At 30.9% G+C, this 23,567-nt stretch overlaps 1 protein-coding gene across 2 annotated transcripts in view; it reads left to right on the top strand.

Moving 5' to 3' along the window:
• LOC132729714 (voltage-gated purine nucleotide uniporter SLC17A9-like) overlaps positions 1 to 20,269 on the top strand; it is a 30,417-nt gene extending 10,148 nt beyond the window's left edge. The window contains exons 2-12 of one of the 2 annotated variants that reach the window (XM_060715535.1): positions 1,507 to 1,633; positions 2,019 to 2,238; positions 8,266 to 8,365; positions 9,666 to 9,739; positions 10,925 to 11,093; positions 11,710 to 11,806; positions 12,205 to 12,292; positions 12,551 to 12,585; positions 13,220 to 13,391; positions 13,849 to 15,302; positions 17,296 to 20,269. In XM_060715535.1, coding sequence (XP_060571518.1) covers positions 1,507 to 1,633; positions 2,019 to 2,238; positions 8,266 to 8,365; positions 9,666 to 9,739; positions 10,925 to 11,093; positions 11,710 to 11,806; positions 12,205 to 12,292; positions 12,551 to 12,585; positions 13,220 to 13,391; positions 13,849 to 14,018 — 1,252 coding nt within the window. In that variant the 3' untranslated portion in view covers positions 14,019 to 15,302; positions 17,296 to 20,269. Of the gene's footprint in view, positions 1 to 1,506; positions 1,634 to 2,018; positions 2,239 to 4,019; positions 4,120 to 8,265; positions 8,366 to 9,665; positions 9,740 to 10,924; positions 11,094 to 11,709; positions 11,807 to 12,204; positions 12,293 to 12,550; positions 12,586 to 13,219; positions 13,392 to 13,848; positions 15,303 to 17,295 lie in introns of both variants that reach the window. The other variant, XM_060715536.1, reaches the window with a different exon arrangement.
• The last annotated feature ends 3,298 nt before the right edge of the window (positions 20,270 to 23,567 follow it).

Here is a 23,567-nt window from a genome sequence, read left to right as displayed (position 1 = left end):
GTTCTTATGTGCCATCATGAGACCTATCTGTAAGCAAGAGAAGATAACTCTGTGAAAATGTTTCTTGATTTGTACTTAGAAATTCCTAGTTAAAGTCTTGTGTGCCCTTAACTGTCAAAGTTTTGTTTTATAGGCAAGCACTAAAAAAGTCGAGCGCGCTGTCCTTCTGACAGCTCTTGTTTTTTACTAAAATCACTCTGCAAACATAGTTAAGTGTGATAATTGGTGTAATATACAAATGGTCTACGCTTTTAGTGGTGTGTTCCCGATTTGTTTCCGTACGGATGCCATATTTGTTTACATGTTCATAGCCCTTGCCTTTTATGGAAAGCAGGGTTTTGATAATTTTTGAACACCTTTCCTATGGAAATCAATTGGAATCATAAAAGTAAAGGCAATTTAACAAATATTGTCCACATTTGCCCTAAATTATCATTTTTTCAGTGTTTTAGATAGTTTTTACTGCTACTTTTATTATAAAATTGTATTTTTGTACTGTTTAATATTGTCTGCAAAATGGCCAATCTTCTACCAAACTTGGAGTACTTGTACATGGTGTAGAGGTTACAGGTCAGGTACAAAGAGCAAGCACAAACTCACAGGGTTTTTCCACTTTAATGCATAAATCATACACAAATAGAAGTATTGGTCGAGCACTGGGCTGGTCGAGCACAGGTACTGTGACTCTAAATTCGCAGTAAGTAACAGAAATATGGATGGATGGTTGGACTTTTTCTCCTAAAAGAATTGTTTGTTTTTATTATTAAAACAAGTGATCATTCATATTTTTTAATAAAATGAATAAATATCACATTCATTTAACCTCCATTGGCGGACTTATTTTTCAGCTCAAGACTTCTTGTTTTTAATGAGAAATTCCCTCTAAATGGGGCTCTCAATGGGGGAAACAGATTTTAATATCAACGTTAAAATTATGGAAATTTCGTTTTAACTTGTTTTAAAGCATAAAATAAAAAGAAAATTTGTCTGTTTGTTGTGTAAGATGTAATTTTATTTCATCTCGTGAACTTTAAAAACAGTATTCTCACTCGTGGCTACGCCACTCGTGAGAATACTGTTTTTAAAGCCCACTCGATGAAATAAAATTTCATCTTACACACAAACAAACAAATATCCTCTATGTAATTATATGCAATTGAATGTTAACATAACCCTTGATTGGAGCTTGATTTACCGAGAGTAAAAAATATAAAAAATGAAATCCACCAACCAGTTTTCACCAAAAGTTGGATGTCAAAGAATTTAGTAATTTTCTATTGCCTTATCTCAAAATTTGATATAGATAAAAGATATGTACTTGCCTGATCTAGAAAAATCAGCTTCTGTTGGATCTTAAATATTATGGTTTTATTTGTTTATCAGTGACTTCCAATTAACAAGAAACTACTGTAAAAGCTATGTTTTCTTATTGTTCACAGTTTATAATATAGTTTATATATATTTAATAATTAAAAAGAAACTTTCTTTTATTAACATACACTATAGGACAGAGAAGAAGCAGTGGATGATAGGGTTATTTTGTGGCTGTGCTACTTTGTATGCTTGTAGAACTGTTATGCCATTATGTGCTGTACCGATTGCAAAAGAATTAGGATGGGACAAAACAGAGTCGGTAGGAATATTTGTATTATATATCACTCATGACTGTCTCCAGGTTTAATTTTGATGTACGATATTTGAATAACTTCCAAGATGTACACAAAGCAATTCCTGATATTATGAAAAATTAAGTTCTGCAATTTCTGTAAACAGAAAACCGATATCAGTTTATGCAGAAAAACATACCGGAGTGAAAAACCTATTTGAATGTCCAAAACTATTGAGAGAAAAAAGCAGAAAAGTATGAAATTATAAATAAGATGAAAAAGGAACAAATTACAATATATTTGACTACAGACCTGTGGGCTATTACTAACAATTAGTAATTTTAATTTTCTTTTATAAAGTTAATAATACATGTGAATGTATGAATCTTGACTAATATTATTCTTTTTTAGGGGTCTGTTTTGTCAGCATTTTTCTGGGGATACACCATGACACAGTTTCTGGGAGGGTATTTGAGTGATCGTGTGGGTGGAGATGTTGTGTTGCCTATAGCAGCATGTTGTTGGTCCCTAGTCACATTCTGGACACCCCAGCTGGCTTATATCTCAGATGATAAATTTCTCACTTTGAGAATCATCATATTTTCACGTGTTTTACTGGGTGTCTTTCAGGGTAAGTGTGAACTTAAGCCTTCATTTTATTCCTATAAACTACCACATTTACTATTCAAAACATGTTTTTCAACAGTTATTAACTTAAATTCATTAAAGTTAAAACATTTTTTAATAGATTTTAAATTGTTAAATATATCTAAGGTTTTGAGACAAATGTTATGAAAAACTTAAAAGAAACTTAAAGTTTGATGGCTTTAATAAATTTGGTTTAATATCTTATATATCTATTGGCTTTCATTTGATGAAGTGTAACTTTATAATACAATGTAAAATGATGAAATTAAAATAAAAGAATAAAATAAATAAAACATTTGCCTTTACATATTCTGAGAGATTCTGACACATAAGCAATGCATTTATGGAGCATCATATTCTTCACAGAGTAATGGAAATATTCTGCATGTAATATAAAAATAAATTATATGTTATCTGAATATTGAACATTTAATATGAAAATTACACTCACTTATCACTCATATTTTGAATAATAATGTCATTATGCTATGTTTATATCATAATTGTGAAGAGCATGTTATTATTTCAATTTAAGTTTTTATGTAAGCATGTTCAATTGATGTTATAATTGACAGATATTGTACCATATAATGTATATATATATATGCATGCAGCTTATTGGATTCTATATGAATGGCAATGTTGTAAATGTCTTGTAGAAAAATTGGTAGCAAATTAACAAAAATGTTAGCTTTATATATTATTTTCATTTTGTATTATTATATCAAAAGTGTTATTACTAGTAAACATAGAAAATATTAACAAATTACTGCAGTTATTGGATTCTTGCAACAATAAAGACAATATTACTCTTTGCCACCAGTATTGGTACTTGTTTGGCTTTCATTGAACCATCCAATCTGGATGTTTACTTAAAGGATTAATTTTAGGGAAATAAATTCATGGAAATTTAAATATTACATTGCTCTTTCCTGTTTTACGTTATAATCTGTTGTGTGTTTAAGTTTACATAGTTACATACTCTCAACAAAGGCTGCTTAAGCATTAATTAAAGTAGAGAAAATTAATATAACAGAATAAATAGGAGTATACATGTAACATGGGACTTCGTATTATTTGGGTACAAGTTACGTTTCCTATATGCCTACATTGAATTTCATTGATGATTTTAATAATTATTATATTTTGTGTGAAGAAGGACAAATTCAACTTATCATTATATTTTATTTTTAATGGGGTCAAAGATTTTTAACTTCACTGTATGCATGACCGCACATGACAAAATACTGAAAGTGTGTTGGTAATAGAGTTGCGCTGATAATACAGAATTAAAGTATACTCGAGTTTCTCCTTAATTGTAGCATGTGTGTTAACACAAACTGTTACACAATTAAACTGCATGCATCATTAAGGTATGAAAACATAAACCTGTGATGTAGAATGCTCACATACAATATCTTAGTTGTTTTTATTTTTGTTGTCTGATTATCTTATAGATAAATGCCAACTTTCAGTTTTACAGTTATTATAGGCAAATTTTAGGCCTAGTTCACATTGTTGAAAAAGTTACCCATTTCTTTGCAGTCTGTGCACTAGTAAATTTATGAGTATTAATAATTTAATATTTCTTTAAATCTTATAGATTTGATTCTTTTGAAATATTTTACTAGATCAGTATTATCATCTTATTTTTCTTGTGCATGTATAGCTTCATGTTAAATTTAGTTTGATGTAGTTATGAAAGTTTATTATTTTAATTTCAAGTCAAGATTTTTGTGTTTTGACATTATTGACAAATTGTAGGAGTGTATATGCCATGCATTACAAGTTTTATTGGACAATTTGTGTTACAAAAAGAGAGGTCCTCCTTCTCTGCATTTGTTGTGGCGGGAACTTATGGGGGGTGAGTATGTGCAGTACTTGATTCATGGAGGTGATTTCCTGTTGGGGCTCAATCATCAGACCTATTTATACGAGGGTTGTTCTTAAATTTACAGTGTTACCTTGTTATAAATGGTCATCTGTACATTATGATTATTTGGAGATAATGTTAATGTATTGTGCAACAAAAGAAATACAAACCTTTATTAAAGTAAAGTAAGAACATTCTTGTCAGAAATATATTCAGTTAGATATATCAGTGGGTCAATGCACCCTTTTACGTGCATTAACATCTGTAGAAGTAGGAGGGTGCATTTAAAGCCCAATCCCACTACAGATTTAATAAGTGACGGCTTCAACAGGTGATAATGCACAAGGAAGAAAAGTGCATTAGCACTATTCGTGCATAAAAGTATATGTTAAATATGTTCATAACACATTTTGTTATATGTGTTTCCTTTATAAGAAACCATTCTGTCATGCTTTCCATGTGCTAGACAGGTGCTATGTCATTTGAAAATGATGTTTTGATAACAAAACTACTGGGGCTGCCATTTCAGTAAGCCATTTTTGCCCCCTAAGAGTGACACATTTGTGCTCACGTGATTTTATCTGTTAGCTTAAAGCATGTTTTCTTCTCTGCTTATGTACATGTATACCTGTGTGCACAGTTTTTGTGCAACAATTTTCATAGGTAATATGACCCAGTATAAACAGTTTCATGCTTTTATAATACAGCAACTTTCCCTTATTTGGAGAAAATTAAAAACTATGCATACATTAATATAGATGTCATGATTATCAAGTTAAATGCATGCAGAATTATGATATTGATATATTCAGACATAGGAACTCTGGAACAGGACCGCATATTGCGGCGCATAAATCCGAATCCTTACCGGCTTTACATATAGTTTGTCCGACCTTTGAATATCTTTTCATATTATGCGAGCGGGTGGTCTTTAATTATCTAATCTCAATTTAATATAATCTGCTAATTTAAAAATCAGTCAAATTTACGGTATATTGAAAAAAGGAAAGGAGTGACATCCGCCATTTGCCGCAACGTTCGGCGTAAGTTATCCCCCTTGATATGCTTGATTTTTGTTTTAATTTTTCTAGTAATGAATACGAGATGAGTGCCTAAAATATTTATCTATGGATCATGTTTTAATATTCCTTTTTTCAGTTAGGCAAAATCAGTTGGACCATATTACTAAAGTGTCTGTTTTCTCCATTTTAACAAATCAATACACGAATACGCCCGTTATAATGCCGCCTATAAATGTCAACACGTGTAAACAATAAACCGTTAACGTTATATCCGGACGATACCTGATAGTTGACAAAAATAACGGGAACAAAATTCTGAAAAAATAGTAATCAATTGTAGCCAAAGGGGAAAAACTCATGCCGAAAATGTTGCGGCAAATGGCGGATGTCACTCCTTGTCTTTTTTTATAACACCGTAAAATTTGACCAGTTTTAAATGAGACAGATTGGTTTCAATTGATAATATATTTTTTGAGTCCATACACTCGGATAATACTAAAAGATATTTAGATGTAGCAGAAACGTTTTTAAAAACCGTTACACGATCGAAAATATACGCCGCAATCTGCGGTCCCGTTCTTGAGTTCCTATGATATTCAGAGTGGATAACCAAGTCTTCTTCCTGTTATATTAGTACCTGGATATTCATCTAAATATGAATGCTGTATAATATACCACAGAATCGTTTTGTAATATAAAACCGTTCCAGTAGTTATTTTGTAACTATTATGTCTGTTATAGATGTTTGGCTCTGAAAAAAGTAATCTGCATGAAGTGAAGCATTTTGTTTACAATAAAATCTTTTAATTATGGATAAAACAGCCTTTCTCATTGGTTGTTATTTTATATAGGTCAGTGGTCATTTTTGTACTATTACTCCATTCCGTTTGTTGTATTTTAATAAACAACATTTTTAATTGGTTATTTCATCAGTTAGGTCAAGGGTCACTTTTGTATCATTACGCCAAACTGTATTTAGGTTCGGTTTTGGCACCTTTTAGTTACAGTTTTTGTCAAGACACATACTCAGTCGGTTGTTTCTTCAAATTTTGTATTTGACTTATTGTTGTTTACGTGTCTGCTAGCTCTAATAAATGATATTATTATTTGAAATTGCCTTTTTTGGTTTTGACATAATTTAGGAGCGCCTATAGGAGCGCCTAATTTAGTATAATGGTGAATTATTTCCCTGTGAAATGATATTAAGGCATATTTATTCAGATAATTTAATGTTCAGATATACCTACCATAGTTGTTATAACAAGGTACCACTCTATATATGTATAAAAATGTTTTCTGCTTTTATACAGATAAAAGCTATGCATGCTATGCTATCAGTGTTATATTAGTGTATACTCCTAACCATGGGTTAATCAAGTATATTGTTAGTTCAGTGCTTAGCAATATCCTCTGTAATTCTTCATCATTAGTGCTTATTGTGACTATATTTTAAGAACATAAGGCTTTATATGTATTTTTTCACCTTTTTTATTAGCCCTTAAGCCTTACAATGAATCTGGTTAATTTGTTGTCCTTATAATTATAGTAATTAAGAATGTCTTTTCCTCTTTAGTGTCTTGGTGAAAGGATATACCATCACCTTAGTGCAGTAACTGGTTAACTCCTATTTAATTATATAATGAGTTAACCTGTTACTACACAGAGGTGATCATATATGTATATTAAAAATTTTAAAGAATGATGTCTACCACAAGTAGTACTGTGATTTTACCTTTAAATGATGTGCTAATAAAAATTGGTACTTGTGTAGCTAACCATGGTTTTTAGCTTTTAAGGTATAAGGGATTTATTCTTTCCATTTTTAACTAATTTTTTTTTACTAAACTTGCATGATAATTAACACAGAAGCACAAACAGTTACAAAATATTTCTTTTGTGACTGACACAGTTATTACAAAATTTGGTAATTTTTTTATCAAATTTATTCAGTTGCTAATAGCGATATTTCTTAACATGAATATGATGCCATCAAATGTTCATCTAATATAAATGAAGCAATCTTACTTTAAGTTTCTTTTAAGTTTTATTATACTCATGTATATGTCTATTATTATTTATATTTGTGAATAGTTTTCACATGGACACCAAGTCTGTATGTTTTTATAAATGATATTTTCAGGGTTTTAGAACCAAAAATATTTCAGGTTAGAAGTAGACTATTGAGTACTTAATTTAATGATTATATACACAATTAGATAAACTCACTGAGAGTCATCTTTAGTTTGACTATTTGAAGAGTTGCTGGGATCATACCCTACTCGTCCTGGCATTATCTTTAGTGTTTGTTGCGTGACATTTGCATCCAACTTTATTTCTCATTGACCACTGGGAGGTCTTGTATATCTTCCATGTCAAGTTTATAGGTCACTTTCTGGGACTTCTTTGTGAAATTTGAGATTTTTAATTAAGTTCTATCTTCAAATCAAACTTTAAACTAGACACATGATTGTGTCAGTGTCTAATGTAGGCAGTAAATTTATAGTGGATTGTAGCTGAATCATGCCCCTTTTTTGCACTACCTTGATTAAGTGTTGAATCTTCATAATCACCAAAATTATCAGATACTTAGATGGTTCCTCATGTTTGGGCTTTGACCTGTAGGTAAACCCATAACTCTAGCTTTTTCTGTTAGGACTTTGCCTCTTGGTACTCTAGATAATTATGTGGATTAATAGGGGGAGATCAAGATAAATGAGTCATCTGAATATGTTTTGGTTGTGCTTGACAGTCACTTCAATAGAAATCTTCTTGCATTTGCATATAACTGGCGAAGAAATCTAATTTATATTATATAAAGCAATTTACTGATTTACTTTCAAAGCAGACTTTGAACAAAATTTGTTTTCCACATGATTTCAAGCTGAATTCATATTTGTAGATTGGTTTGGTTTAGCTTGTAAAGTAAAATAAGTACAGTAGAATGCAGTATAGTATGGTACTAAATAACTGTTGACAAAGCTCTGCAGTATTTAAAATCAGATTTCTTGTTAGTATAGGCATAGTGTCTGACTCATCTTTTCATGTAAAACTATAGTATAAGCATGGTGAATTTAATTGTTATACAATATAGTATGGCATATTTCTGCCCCAACAGGTTTTCACTATCCTGGTTTTAGTTCTCTTATATCTCGGAAGATTCCGGAACAAGAACGTTCCCTTACATACAGTGTTGTTTGCTCTGGGTCACATTTGGGGTAATGTAGTTTCTAATACTTACTATATATTTACTCAAATCCATCATCCATTTATATATAAAAGAGTGTCATTGAAATTGGCAGAATCATATTTCTTTAATCATAAAAAGTCCCTATACCTTCTTTATAAACTGGAACATAAAGTTACATAATCATTGATTATGTTATTTGATACACTTATCATATAGTTTCCAAAATACTCAGAAATTTCTTGATGTTTAACAGGGGATTTATTTAGTTTTTGAATTTGTGATTTTTGCAATTTTTCACACACAAAAATGCAATGACACCCTTTTATTCCAGTGGCAAAAAATTAATGAATGATTTAGATTGAAAGCAGAAATTACTATCTGAACAAAATATATATTTGAGTAAGATATATATCAAGCATATACCATAAATGTACATTGCTGGTTGCAATGATCACATTTAGAAATATTATTGGTTGACAATTACTTATTTTGTATATAAGTGGAGTGACAGATTTTTATAAAGGAAAATCATGAAGCAAACATTCATTGATAACAGTGAAGGCTTGATTTCAAATTTTAGGCAAAAATTGTTGTAATACTTCTTATAGTTGTTCAGATGTTAAGTTCTTGCATTTGTTGTGTGGGCTTTTACATAACTTAATTGAGTACCTGTTCCCCAATGCTAAAAGCATTGACAAAATTATTTATAGAAATGTTTCATTATAATATTTTTCACCTTCACATGACCACCTGTCAGCCATTTTCATGATTGATTACAAGGTACATTATTAATTCAATTCACAGAAGTCATTTGAACCTATAATTTCTATTTGATGTCAAAAAGCACAGAATTAAATTGTGTTGTCATACAAATTGTCAGCATTCTGAGATCATATAAAATGGCTGTCAGTCTGTATGAAACACTCCCAAATATATCTCATCTTGTAGCTTATATTTCCCCATCGTTCAATTGCCTTATTATGTAATACCATATTACGAGTATCAATTTTAAATTTTCTTATTATATAAAATAGAAAAGTATTAGAGTATTAAAGTATATTTTGTTCAGTTCTCGTTCAAATTTACTTTATTTTCAGAATTTTTTTTTTTTTAATTTTTAGATACTTACTAGTATAACTTGTAACATTTTAAGAGTATTTTGAAAGAAAATGCAAATAAATAAAATGGTTATATTTTAGTCAGAAATTCATAAAAAATATTCATTTTTTTTTCTAATGAATGTATTATGTAACATCAGAAGTAAATTGATAATGCTAACTGTTTCTTTTTAATAATGCAGTTGTTAATTGAATATTTGAATATTGTAGAACATTGCTGTGTGGAAGTTTGGGTTCAATTATCATGGAAACATATGGTTGGCAAACAGTGTTTTATTTTCTTGGTAAGTTTATTTTAATTGATCTTTTAGTGTTATGGGATACTTTTTTGTTCTGTATGTTGTAAACAAGAGTTTGTAAGCCAGAGTAAAAGTATGCTTGGTCAGCACAGTTTGAAACATTATTGCATTTAACTACTTGTGTATGTGACCTTAAAAAAACCATGGCATGTTTCTTTTTATTATATACTAACAATATATACTAAATAACTTTGAAATACTTTTTCTCATATTGATTTAGAGAAGTAGAACAGGTCCATAACAGAGTACATTCACCATTTTATTAGCTCTTGAGGATCTATTAAAGTTTTTTTTCCCCTTGAAAAGCTTTTCATGAGATGATAGCATCTCTGTTTTGTTACTGTTAATTTGAAAAAGTGTTGGTGACTTGCATTAAAGCATATTGTAATTGGCTAATTTATGTTAGTATCTTGATTTGACAATTAGGACCTTATTATGGAAGAAATCAAAACTGAGGAAATGTTGGTTTTTATCTCATTGATTTGCCATAAAAAGCTAAGACAGATACAGAACTTTTAGGTGGTGAATATGAACTGATATAAACTGATTAAATGACATTGACAGAGTTGATTTTATTTCCAGTACGCATCGTATTCACCAGCTTAAAATATTTCATGTATTTGATTCAAAAAAGCCTGTCAAACTGTTGATTTAGCTTTTGTTGAGTGTTTGTTTATTAATTTGACTTCATAATATTTGATAAAAACAATCTTACATATTTTGACCTTTAATGTAGACTTAATATGTGCTTAATGATAGATGTTCAAACCACTTGCCACTCACCGCTGTGGGTTCGAATCCCGACAGGGACTTTGGATTCTTTCATGTGAGGAAGCTATCCAGCTAGCTTACAGAACGTCGGTGGTTCTACTCGGGTACCCGTTAATGTCTGAAATAATGCACGGAAGGGCACCTGAGGTCTTCCTCCACCAGTAAAGCTGGAATGTGCGATATGACCTATACTGTGTCGATGTGACGTAAAACCCAAAACAAACAAAAAATAATGATAGATGTTGCAATATGAGCCCATATTGTTTGAAATACATCTTAGTCCATATGCACAATGTTCTCTATGACAACCATCATATTGAAAATTGGTTCTGAACCAACAAACACATTATCCACTCAAAATAAAGTTCATGTAATCCCTATTCTCTCCATCATTTTCAGGTATATCTGGACTAGCTTGGATGTTATGTATGAGATATATTTTAATAAATCGTCATAGACTGAAATATATACCAATGACTGTTATAGAGAAGAGGGATATACCTCCAGTATCAACCAAAGATTCATCATCTACACCATGGGTTACCTTATTCTTTAAACTCTCATTCTGGTAAACTTTACATTCTTTTTGACTGTTTTTTTATTGTTTGTGTCATGGGACTTGGGAGTGTATGATGTTTGCTAACATAGGCCCTTAGCCTGCCCGAGCAACTGATTCTATCCATGCAAACTGTGAATTTTGATAAATGTTTTGCTTAGATTGAAAGATAAAACAATAGTAACACACTATAACGCCGGAATTAGTTTGAAAATTTTTTAAAACCTACTAGTTTCGGGTATTCACTATCCTTTTTCAAGGTTGCAAGATGAATGAGTCTGTTTAAGATATTTAGTATGTTACAAGCTAAAAACATAAATAGTATTTCTGGATTCCAAAGCACACGTAACCATTTCAATGCAAGAGCCTCCTGCATTTCATTATTACTAAAAGAGAAATAATAAATTATTTAATAAGTGTATTTAGGTCGATGTCTTTTGAGCTTGTATTTTCTTACGTTTAGAATATGTAAAATATTTAAATTATAATTGGTAGTTTAAGCTTAAATTCATAAAACTTTAAATGCAATGACTGCTGCCAATCAATTAGAAAAGGATAAACAAATTGACACATAAACTTAAAATGTTGATGATATGCAAATTGATTAACTATAATTATTGTATTTCAGGTCAATGCTTGTTGGTCATTTTTGTGAAAACAATGCTTTTTTCATTCTCCTTTCATGGTTGCCTACATATTTTCATGAAAATTTCCCAGATGCTAAGGTGAGATATTCTCTTGATAATTTATTCTTTATTTAGAGATAGATAAAATACAACTGTTTATTTCAGTTTTAATCACATTTTAACGGAGTGAAATACACTGTTATATTATAGTCATGTACATGTATGTACCAATTATTATAAAAGATTGCATTCGCCTGACAAATAATTTTTTCAAATACTTCGTTACAATTTCTGGTAACTTTACATTCAGTGGTTATTTACTTTTCTTCTCTAAACAGACTTGTATAAATTTTTTTGCTCCTGAAAATAAAGGGTAATTTAGATACTAATTATTTTCAGAATAATTGTTTATAAACATGTGCATGTTTTGTGGTCATATTATAACTTTCTTAAGGTTAATCTAGTGTGATAGAGATATTTGATTTAAATTATTTCAGGGCTGGGTTTTCAATGTTATACCTTGGGTAGTTACTATACCAAGTTCTATATTTGGTGGCTGGTTAGCAGATTTTATGATAACAAAAGGTAAGAATCTTAAATTGTCAAGAAAAAAATACATGTATGATAACAATTCTAACACCAATTTGTATTCTCTTGATTGTAAAATGCATTAAATGTTTGTTGTTGTTTATCTTTGTTTGTATTGTTGAAAGAATATTGAAGATATTTTAATCATACCATTTAAGAAAATGGCAAACTTATCCTAGAAATTTCTTACTGACAAAACTCACACAAGTACTAAATACTTCCAAATAAACATGTATGTTTTCTTTCTGTTTACAGGGTATAGTGTAACATTTGTTAGAAAATTTATGAATGTAAGTATAGTGTGCTCTTCTATTTTAGCTAAAACATTTTGCTATATCCATGCATGGTAACAATTCTTTTAAGTTAGGTTTGATTTTCTGTCTGCAAGGATATACATATAAATAATATTAAGTATAATTAATATTAAGTCAATTTTAAATTTGATATGTATTTAGTTAATTCCATATGAATATGTGGCTGTGGCATTGAACTAAATTTAATTGATGGTGTATTATACCTTTGGCATAATATAATCGGATAAGCAACTGGAGATTATGACTGTGTATTCTTTTCTTACAAAAAGTTGCTCACACCCCAAGTTTGTCTAATTGATTGTTGTAAAAAAAGTATATTTCTTGTCTGTAGTAATCAGTCTGAGTAAAAGAATCATAAGCCAATGTTGTAAGATTTTAACAGTCCTTAAGTATCAAAATGGTTTTTACATGATTTTATGAGAAATGAATTTATTGTTTTTCCAATAACAGCATAAATATATGATTAAACTCTAACCTAATCGATTGATCATCTGTCAATTGGACGGCAACATAAAGACGGCTTATCTAGTCGGTGTTTGCTTGTCCTGTTATATTATGTCCCAGATTATACAGATTGATATAAAACAAGGATATATTGTATTTATTTCAGACTATAACAATGTTAGGTACAGCATTTTTCCTAGTTGTAATCTCATACACATCATCATATCTTGGAGCTCTAGTCTGTATGGCATTAGCTGTATGTTGCTGTGGCTTTCATAACAGTGGAATCCTAGTTAATCCTCAAGATATTGCCCCGAAACATGCAGGATCAGTGTTTGGTAAGCAACGTTCAATATTGGATATTTAATTGATATCTATGTGCTGTAACAACCACTTTGATAATTCTTTTCTCTTAAAAATAATGGCAACATGATTTTCTTTTCATAAATACATAAAATGTAAGCCCATACCATGTTTGCATGGATGTGATAGATCTTTGAAGTTAACAAATATTTCATACAGCTACAACATTAAAGACTTTATATTCTGAATAAAAATTATTATGTCCTATTTGAAGAAACGAAAATACCACCTGTGCATTGCTTAGACACTGTGACCATGACTACAAAATGATTGTAAATTAAAACATAGAGAATGTTTTGGTCTACAGATATTAGTTTAGAAATGCCCACAGTGTGGGTATCATGACTAATTGGTTGGGGTAGTAGGAAGGTATGCACAAAAAAAATGTTTTATTTATAAAAATTTATAAATATTGACATTTTGTATCTATAGGTATAATGAATATGGCAGGGGCAATCCCAGGATTCATTGGTGTATATATGGCGGGCCATATATTAGAAGTGACAAAGAGTTGGAGTGCTGTATTTAACCAGACTGCAGCAGTGTCAGTGTTTGGATGGGTTGTTTATACACTGTTTGGAACAGGAAAACAAGTCATATGATATATCACGCAAAATATAATGCAAATTTGTGATTCATTGAGGATCAAGAAGTCTTCAGCGCAAAAAAAATCCTGGTGAAAAAAAGGAAAGGACCAAAAGTTAAAATAGGAAAGGACCAATGTTACTTTTGGCATGAGATGTTGCATGTTCTGTACAGGGAATGAACTGAGTATTGTTGGTCAATATGTTGTTAAGACATACTAAAGCAGTATTCTTTGTATAGTGACTGTTAATGATACAGGTCCAGTTGATAACAATATATACTATTATAATTCTAATCACATTTATTTATAGACAATATTTGTCTTTCACTACACTTGTTTTGGTGATATTGATAGTAATAATAATTATAGGAAGACTGTTTTTCCTCATAGAACAATACAGAGCAAGAAGGTCCTTTTGTACAAACTGCTGGCTTCATTTTGAAATACTCTTTTACCTTCATTTAATTTATCAGTAAACAGTAAACCTGCTAACATGGAGTTCATAATTTAGATTTTTTTTATAAATGCATTCTATTACATTTCCTTCCTGAAACTGCATGTCATATGTTATTTTATTAGCTCACAAATGTTCAAACTGCTCATTTTGAAATGATTTGATGAGTACTGTGATTGCCCTGCATCCATTGGCAACATTTTTCTTCACATATCATCACCCCCACTTAAACGCATTGGCCAATAATAATAAAACTGTACAGATATGATCTTTGTATGGTCCCTTATAAAAATGTTTAAATAGTTCTGATCTGTTGAGTAAAATTTCCTTGAATCTTTCTAGAATGCTGAAAAGGTAGCCCACCAGAGCTAAAAATACAATGACCTTTTAACAAGGTCTGCACCATAATCATGCTTCCGATTTTGATGAAACTACAGGAAAGATCATCAGGTGGTCCTTTATGAAAATTGCTTATATCATTACGGTCTGTTGAACAAGATGGCTACTAGAGCTTAAGATAGAAATAAGCTGAAAATTTAAATGAAACTGTTAAAAAATTACTGTTGGCTTCACCATTGTACTTTGTACCAGTGCCTAAAATCATTTAGATATGAAAAAGAGATTGTCTTCATAGCGTTAACTAAGCAATTTTAAATGAAATTCATAAATAATTATCATTGGGTGGAACTAAACAAAAATTTATATAATAAATTATTTTAAACAGGATGGGGCTTGCTGAATGCTAAATATAGTAGAAGTTTGGCAGATTTTGATAAAACTAAAAATAAATGACCTAATAATGAAGTTTTGTCCATGTTAACAATAAACTAAAGTGAGTGATTTAAGGTGACAACAGACACTTTCTGTGGTACTCACATAATTGTCATTTAAACCAAGTTATTTTAGTAATAATTGTTATTTATTTAATCTTTGTGCATTAAATATCGTTGATCATCATAAAAAATAACATATTTGAAAAAAATGCCTTTGTAAATGATTGATTTTGAATAAAAATCCTAAAATTTTAAATCGTCATATCAAAGTCATTTTTTATTTTTTTGTCATCAAACTTTTGGAAAATAACCATACTTATATTATCTGGGGAACCGTGTCTCAAATTTTTTCTATCTTTTCTCAAAAAAATATTACGTAACGTCAAACATTTTATGCGACTTTTTTCACCATACATATTACGTAATTAAAGATAATTAAGTCACTGATTGAGCAAACAAAAATCCCTGACACGGTTCCCTCCGTAAATGAATTTCCTTTCATGTGCTTTAAACCGCATGTTAATTGCTTGATTATTAAAAAAGTTATGCCGATTCAAAGTTAGTCCGACCAGCATCAAACGAAGTGTCATAAATCGGCTGTTCTCTCTCGGACCCCTACGCTTCACGCTAAATAATTGCATAATACACAAATATCGCACCAGAGAGGGTCACAAGTTGCGGTAACATACTCTAACAACATTTTATGACCCAGTGACATCTGACCAATTAAAAAGCTGCTGATTAATATCAGTTTATAGCCGAAATTTCTTCAATTCTTAACGTGATTTACTGTTCGTCTGGTATCTGTCGCACATGTCACGTGACTATCGGTAAAATTTGAGGCACTCAGTGGGGGGAAATGGAACGCATTTGCGCACCGCTAGCGGGGTATTTTATTGTTTCCTTTTTGAAGTTTATTATTATTATCATCAGCATTATTATTGTATTATACCACAGTCACTCTGCCTGTGTATGAAATTCCGTTAAAATATAAAATAAAATAACAAAAAACTGAGCTTCTGACAGTCTTTTAAAGTCCATTGTAGATGTATACAAATAAGAACGGGATATTATATATTTTTTTCCACCAAATTGATAATGCTTCACATATTTTAATAGAAATAAAAGGTATTACTCGATCATTATGATCTGGCCTTCTTGACTTCTATTATCATGAATATCATCTATGCACGGCATAGAGATCCAGTTTCTACCGGGATAGACAATAAATTTTATACTTTGTCCAAGGTTTATTAGTACTGTGTTCGATTTACTGGCGGACAATTTATTCAAAGCATTCACTGGTAATATATTTTAATATCTTTTTTTATTGATTCATAGAGAAATAATCATCCTTAGACAATGGTAAAAATGGTTTAGATATTTGTCATGGACCCCTTACCACAAGTCAAATAGGCGTTCACATAAATTATGTCTGTTTTTTTGTTGTTGTTTTACTAGACATTGTTAGAAAACTAGTTTGAATGTAAAGCAATCCCTTGAATCCGTACAAAAGTCCATAAAGTCAATGTAATATCTATCAGATTAACAGGACAAACAAATTATTATTTCACACATTATGGATATTTTAGCAACTACATTTTTTAATCAACCCCGTGGTCGTGCGATTTACAGCTATGCTTAATTACTTATGTTACATACATTATGTTACGTACATTGGTCGACAATTTCTTAATTTATATAAAAAAAAGGCTAAATAAAAGGTAGACGATAAAATGTTGAGATATTCATAAAGATGTACAGTATTTGTACGATACATGTATTACGAGTAGTATGGAGCGGTAATTCACGGATATATGGAACTACCGATTTCCCTCAATGATGCCCCAACAGGGGGCGGAGCGTTATCGATAATTGACAGGTTACGCGAATAGCAGATAAAAATGGGATAGGTACCGTTTTTAAACGTTTAAAAACACATTTTTTGGACTAACTGCTTCAAAAATTAAATCACGAATGTTTTCAGAAAAGGTTAATAAATATACTAAGCAAAAAATCTCTTTTTAGGTATTTTCAGTGATAATTGACTCCGTTGTCACCTTAAGAGTCACTAAATTTGTCAAATCTGTGCTGAAGGTGGGCGTCTGCTACAAGTCTATAATTATGTAAGACGACATATCACCTTTTTGGCATTAATCTTTGAAAATTTTAGTCTTTGATACATGTACTACCGGTATATTATTTTATTTCTAGTCAATCAATGAAGTTGATTTGATTGAAATATAAGCTTGTATATTATTTGAGATTCATAATGTTTGGAACACATGTTTAATTATCAAGCCAATAGAAGATTAGCACATGTACAACAACCCATTATAAATGCTATTACACACCAATTTTCATAAACATTATTAGTCAATGTATGACTTGTGTATAGCTTATTTTAACTTATTTTAATGTAGGGTCTATAGATGATGGTAAAGCAGGTGCTTTGTAAGGGTATTCAATTGAATTGCCATTATTTAAATGGAACAAAATAATTGCCATTTTTGCAGCAACAGTTTTTATTTGAGCAATAATTGATCAGTATGTTGTTTCTCATATCACTACCATAGTTGAGTCATCAGTGACCTCAGGTATATCTTAATATATTTAGATGTTAATACTGATTAAAACTTACAAAATATGTACAAGAACATTGTACAGATCTATAGATTTGAGATTTATTATGTTTCATTGCTGTTTTTAAGTAGGTCTTCTAAAACTATTACATTTTTAACAGATAATTGTTTACTTATAAGAAAGTGCTTATTTTTTGTGAAACTTCGCAATTTTGACATCTTATGTTGTTTCAAAAGGTTTTGTTTGTTTTGATATTAACAAGAAATCCACCTTATTTTATAATATTAGCTTTATAAAATGTTTTGATTGTGTGTTGATTGATTGATTGATTGATTGATTGAAATATTGAGGTATATATTGAGGAAATATCACCATCACCAAACATGTCCAGTGAAAAGGAATATGATGGTACCCCAATGTGATCACTTCTTCACATATTCTGTGCAAAATTGTTTATATTATGATATTAAGTTCAACTTTTTGGGCTGTCTTACTCTTTGGTATGTGAGTAACACTTAATTTTTGAGTGCAACTTAAATCTCACTGAAGAAATTCATGTGTCTGTGAAATCAAACATGAAGGTCTATTTCTAAACACCATGATCTAAAAGTCTTGTTATCTTATTAGTGCTAAACAGGTGTTCTGTTTATGTCTTGTATATAAAGCTATCACTTGATATTGGTTGTGAAATTGTTTGCAAACTTAAATTGCTTTGGAAGAAACTATTTATCTCTTGGTATTGTTTAGTTTTTGTTGTAATGATTCTATTTTTAACTCTTTCCATGTTGATTTTTATGTAAATAGGACTACCTTGTATACTTTGATTTTCTTACCTGTTTGTGGTATGATATACAGATGATTATTATCTATCTTGTTGGCTATAGAGTACAGTCAAAATACAATGGTGTTTATGCTGACTGGTCTCTACACTTGATGTAGTTAGCTAGACAATTCTACAACTGCACTGAAAAGTTAATGCAATATTTACTATTTTGTCAGAACAGTAGCTTGGCAGAAATATAGGTTACTTACATATAAATGATTTCATAATTTAACAGACATGGTAGATTTCATCATTCAAGTGGAAAAGCTAGTCAGCTTTGGACGTTAATCGGACCTGGGTTTTACCTACAGTGCATACTTATTGTAAACTTGCACTAATTTAGATAAAAACTTTTTTTAAGCTTTAACTCCTAACAAACTATTGCAATTAGATATGTGTACTTTATTTAGTAAGTTACCGAATCATGTTAAAAAGTTCCTTACATTTGATTTGTCTTCTTCTATTAATGTTTGCTCAAAATTAGCTTTGATAAAAGAAATAACAGCATATTTTTTTATAAAAAACATTAATGATTGGAACTTAGAAGTCGCAGACTGCAAATGTTTTTAATACTAAAAGTTATATGTTTTGCGTATGCTTCTGTTTTATTAAAGATGTATTATTGTCAATTATGTAAAAATAGTTTATTTAAAGGTTATACATTTCATTATCTACTTCTTTATAACTAGTCTCAATTCTTTTTATAAAATTATGTAGAAGAATATATAAAAAAAGGTTTTGAAAGGTTTTTACAAACATTTACTGTCAATCTGGTGAAAAACTAGCATTTCACCAAATATTCCATTTGAATTTTGAACAATAGGTGCCAGTTGTGTCAGTCCACCTGTTAAGAAAGACAACTCTCTTCATTTTAGCAAGTTTGGTTCTGCTAGTAAGATTTGATTATGCATTGAATTAAAACTAAGTTTTGTTAGGTATGATTAATTTACATACCTTCAAGTTAAGTTGATATATAGTATTTACTATATGCATTAGTTAGGAACACCTACATGTACAAGTATTCCTGTGAGTAAACAGCAAATTTTTTAAAGATATAATAATATTACTTTTCCAGGCTGATTCAGTAAATGAAATGGCTGTGTTAGTGCTAGTATTGAAATACCTAGATAATTTGTTCTTACTTTGAATAATTTTCCATGCGGTAATATGGATTTTAGCTTTCAAAGTATTAGTATATGACCTATGACTGCAGGTAGATGACATCAGTTCAGTCAATTATGTAAGAATATGCATGTATTCCTCAAGTTACTAAATTAATTCATAAATAACATTCTGCCATGTTGAAAATAAAAATATGTGTGCAATATTTACATAATAAAATAGTAAAACATTTAAAAGTAGACTGCAGTTTGTGTAGAACAATTGCTTAAAAATTTAAAACTTGCCAAAGTTCTGTTAATGTTGCACATATATTTAACAGATCTGTTACATATAAACACATATGTTATTTTTTTACAATGTCTCATATTGTAATATATTATCTCTGCTAGTAATAGCAATCATTGTATGATATTGCCATTCTATATGTATATATACACTATGTGTAAGAAAAGTTGTTCATAAAATTAATGACTTGTGACCAAAAAATAATAAAAGAAAAACTATTTTGTAAATGGAAGTTTTGGTTATTTCTTATCATAATATATTTATTAGAGAATGTAGCACATCTCCTGTAACACACATTGCTGACTACAATATATTCCTTAATTTACATTTATATACTAAATTAAGTTATAAACTAAATTAACAGAATAATTTTACTGTCTGAACAGACTAACTCTGAACCTACATTGACTTGCTAGTTATAAGCAATGCTGTCATAGTAACAGGCCTAATATAAACAAGGCTGTTCTCCCAGAAGATGAACAGAGTTTTGAGCATATGAGAGTTTTTCAGGCATAAAGTTAGGTTAAAGCTCTGTGGCCCTGACTGATCAGAACATGTATCTACTTGATAGGCTATTGTGATGTCATTTTTAGCTGGACTATTTGATAAGAATAAGTAGAGGTATCCTAGACACAAGAGCGTCGGCGTAAACACCTAAGTTAAAGTTTTGGTAACACCTCAAATATTTTCAAAGTCCATTGACTTATGGCTTTGAAACTTTGCACATTTGTTTACCATCATGCCCCCAACCTGTAAACAGGAGGAGATAACTCTATCAAGCATTTTGACAGAATAATGTCCCTTTTTCTGTTCAATTTTTTGTAACACCTCAAATATTTTCAAAGTCCATTGACTTATGGCTTTGAAACTTTGCATATTTGTTCACCATCATGCCCCCAATCTGCAGACAAGATAAGGTAACTCTATCAAGCATTTTGACAGAATAATGCCCCTATTTCGACTTAGAATTTACAATAAAGTGGCATACCACCTCAGATATTTTCATATTTCTTTGACATCTGGCTTGGAAACAACTTGAAATTTTATACACTTCTTTGAGAGCATTCTAGGACTCTTTCCAAGGCCTATAACTGTAACATGGATTAAAGAAAAATTTGGCCCTTTTAAAGGGAGACACAGGCAAACTTTTTATTTCTTAGTTTTGAATTTTTCATTCCTTATTCTGTAAATGCCCTTAAAATTAATATATTAGACAGTCAAAGGAACAAAACTTTTCTCCATATAAAGAATAAAATGGTAGTTTCCTAACTTGACCCGCGTGGGTCAGGTTAGAGCGCTAGGATTCCACAATAGTTGTCACAGTGAACTCTGGTAACGTTAAAGAACTGATGTCAATTGAATGACTTAGACTTGTTTCAATCATGCAATATCCACAATATCTGTTATTGTAACTTCAAGGGTTTGTTCAAGTCACATGACTTGTTTTAAAACTATTCGGTGATTCTATTGGCGTCTGAATTTTGTTCAACATATATAGATATATTTACGCTTCAAACCCCAAATATATAGACTTTAAACAGAAATTCATCATTTTAATATTTTTGACATAATTTTTCCTAAATATCCCTTTAACTTACAAAATTTTACATTATCATGGCTCTTTTAATATCAAGCACTAAGAATATTCGAGTGTGCTGTCCTACTGACAGCTCTTGTTAGCTTAACAGAACACAATTTACTAAAGGTGAGCTTATGTTCTACTGCTTGTTCACACTTTTTTCTGAAGTAAATTTTCATAAGACAAGGTTAAAATCACTAAAGTTTTATAAGAATGTCCTTTTGTTGATCCTTCATCAAGTGCAGAAATCTGAGTTGTCATGGCAATCCAAAAGAATATCTTCTATTGTTCCAGTATAATGGCCCTAAAATGATCTGATTTTGCTATGTATTTCGAATAGGGCATCCGTAGCCAAGTGGTAGACTTCAGACCATTTTCTCCTTACAACTGTGGGTTCTTTCATGTGAGGATGCTATCCAGCTAGCTTATGGAATGTCAGTAGATCGTTCTACTCAGGTGCCCCTTGTGCCTGAAATAATGCACAAAGAGGTATCTGAGGTCTTCCATAAAACAGTGAAGCTGGAAAGTTGCCATATGGAATGTTGATGGTTCTACTCCTGTGCCCATTCGCACCTCAATTAATAATCAGGGCACCAGAGTTCTTCCTTCACCAGTAAAATGTTGGTGCCATGTTAAACCCAACAAAAAAAACACATGTACCGGTATTTAAAATTGCTTATGTCACTACAACATTTATGTTCAATATTCCAAAGTAACAATCTAACTGGTAATTAGAATACTCAAATTATTTGCCATGTGAATTGTAGTTGTAATATTAATCAAGTTCCTTCAATATGCTGGACAAAGTTAGGGCACCTGATTGATTAGTGGTGTTTAACAATAAAACAATAACATGATTGTTTAACTAAGTTAAAAAGATGAATAAGGACAGTTTTTGTACATTGTACAAGTGTTTCAGTTATATACTGTAAGCAGTTATACTCCCCTTAAGAGAGTGGCATGCTGGTTTGCAGCATGTCTTTCTGTCCATACGTCCCTATTGTTTCCAGTCAATAACCTGAGAACCCATGGGCCCATTACCCTAAATCTTTATAGGTGCATTGGTCTTGGGAAGTAGATGGTTTTGGGTTCAAGGGCTCAAAGGTGACCTTGTATGTCAAATTGGTTTCTGACCAATTACTCAACAACCCATGCACAGGCCTTTGGGTTGCAGGGTCAAAGTTCAAAGTCACTTACCTTGTATGTCAAAACAATTCATCAACCAATAACTTGACAACCAAGTTATTGGCCCTCAAACATCATAGAAGCATTGGCCTTAGGCAGTAGAAGACCACTTCTGATTTTTGAGTCACGGGTTCAAAGGATGGTCACATTGACCTTGTATGCCAAAATGGTTTCACACCAATAATTAGACAATCAATGGGCCCTTGGACCTCAAACTTCATACATGCATTGGTCCTGGCAATTAGATAAACCTTCTTGCTTTTGGTTAATAGGTTCAAAGGTCTAGGTCACATTTACCTCGATTGTCAATAACACAATTTGCCCTCAATCTTAGAATAATCCTCATTTTCTTTTCACAATGTATATGAGTTTACCACTGCAATAAAATATTTAGCATTACCAGCCTTTGCGGTTTGACTCTAAAACCCTGATTCTAACATAAAATCTCATCATATTTCTCTTTCTCTCATATAAGCAACATCGCATGCAACTTCAGACATACTGATGTGGTTGGCATGCATTTTTTACAAACATCTTTTGTTAAACTTGAATTATATGAACCAGACCTAAAATGTGTTTCAACAGGATTTGCAACATGTTTTTATTTGCACATATTCATACTTGCCCTCAATGGACAAAAACCAGTAGTGCGTCAGATGACAAAACATGGCATTGTCAAACTCCACAATCTCTGACTTAAAGAGGTAATTTCTTTTCTATAAAGCCACTGCTCCTCTTACTGGTTCAACAGAATATATGAT

This window comes from Ruditapes philippinarum, unplaced genomic scaffold (assembly GCF_026571515.1).
Source record: "Ruditapes philippinarum isolate M1 unplaced genomic scaffold, ASM2657151v2 ctg2607_1_1_1_1, whole genome shotgun sequence".
Lineage (NCBI taxonomy): Eukaryota > Metazoa > Mollusca > Bivalvia > Venerida > Veneridae > Ruditapes > Ruditapes philippinarum.
The sequence above is the reverse complement of the archived record's forward strand: the minus strand, read 5'-3'. Positions and strand labels throughout refer to the sequence as shown.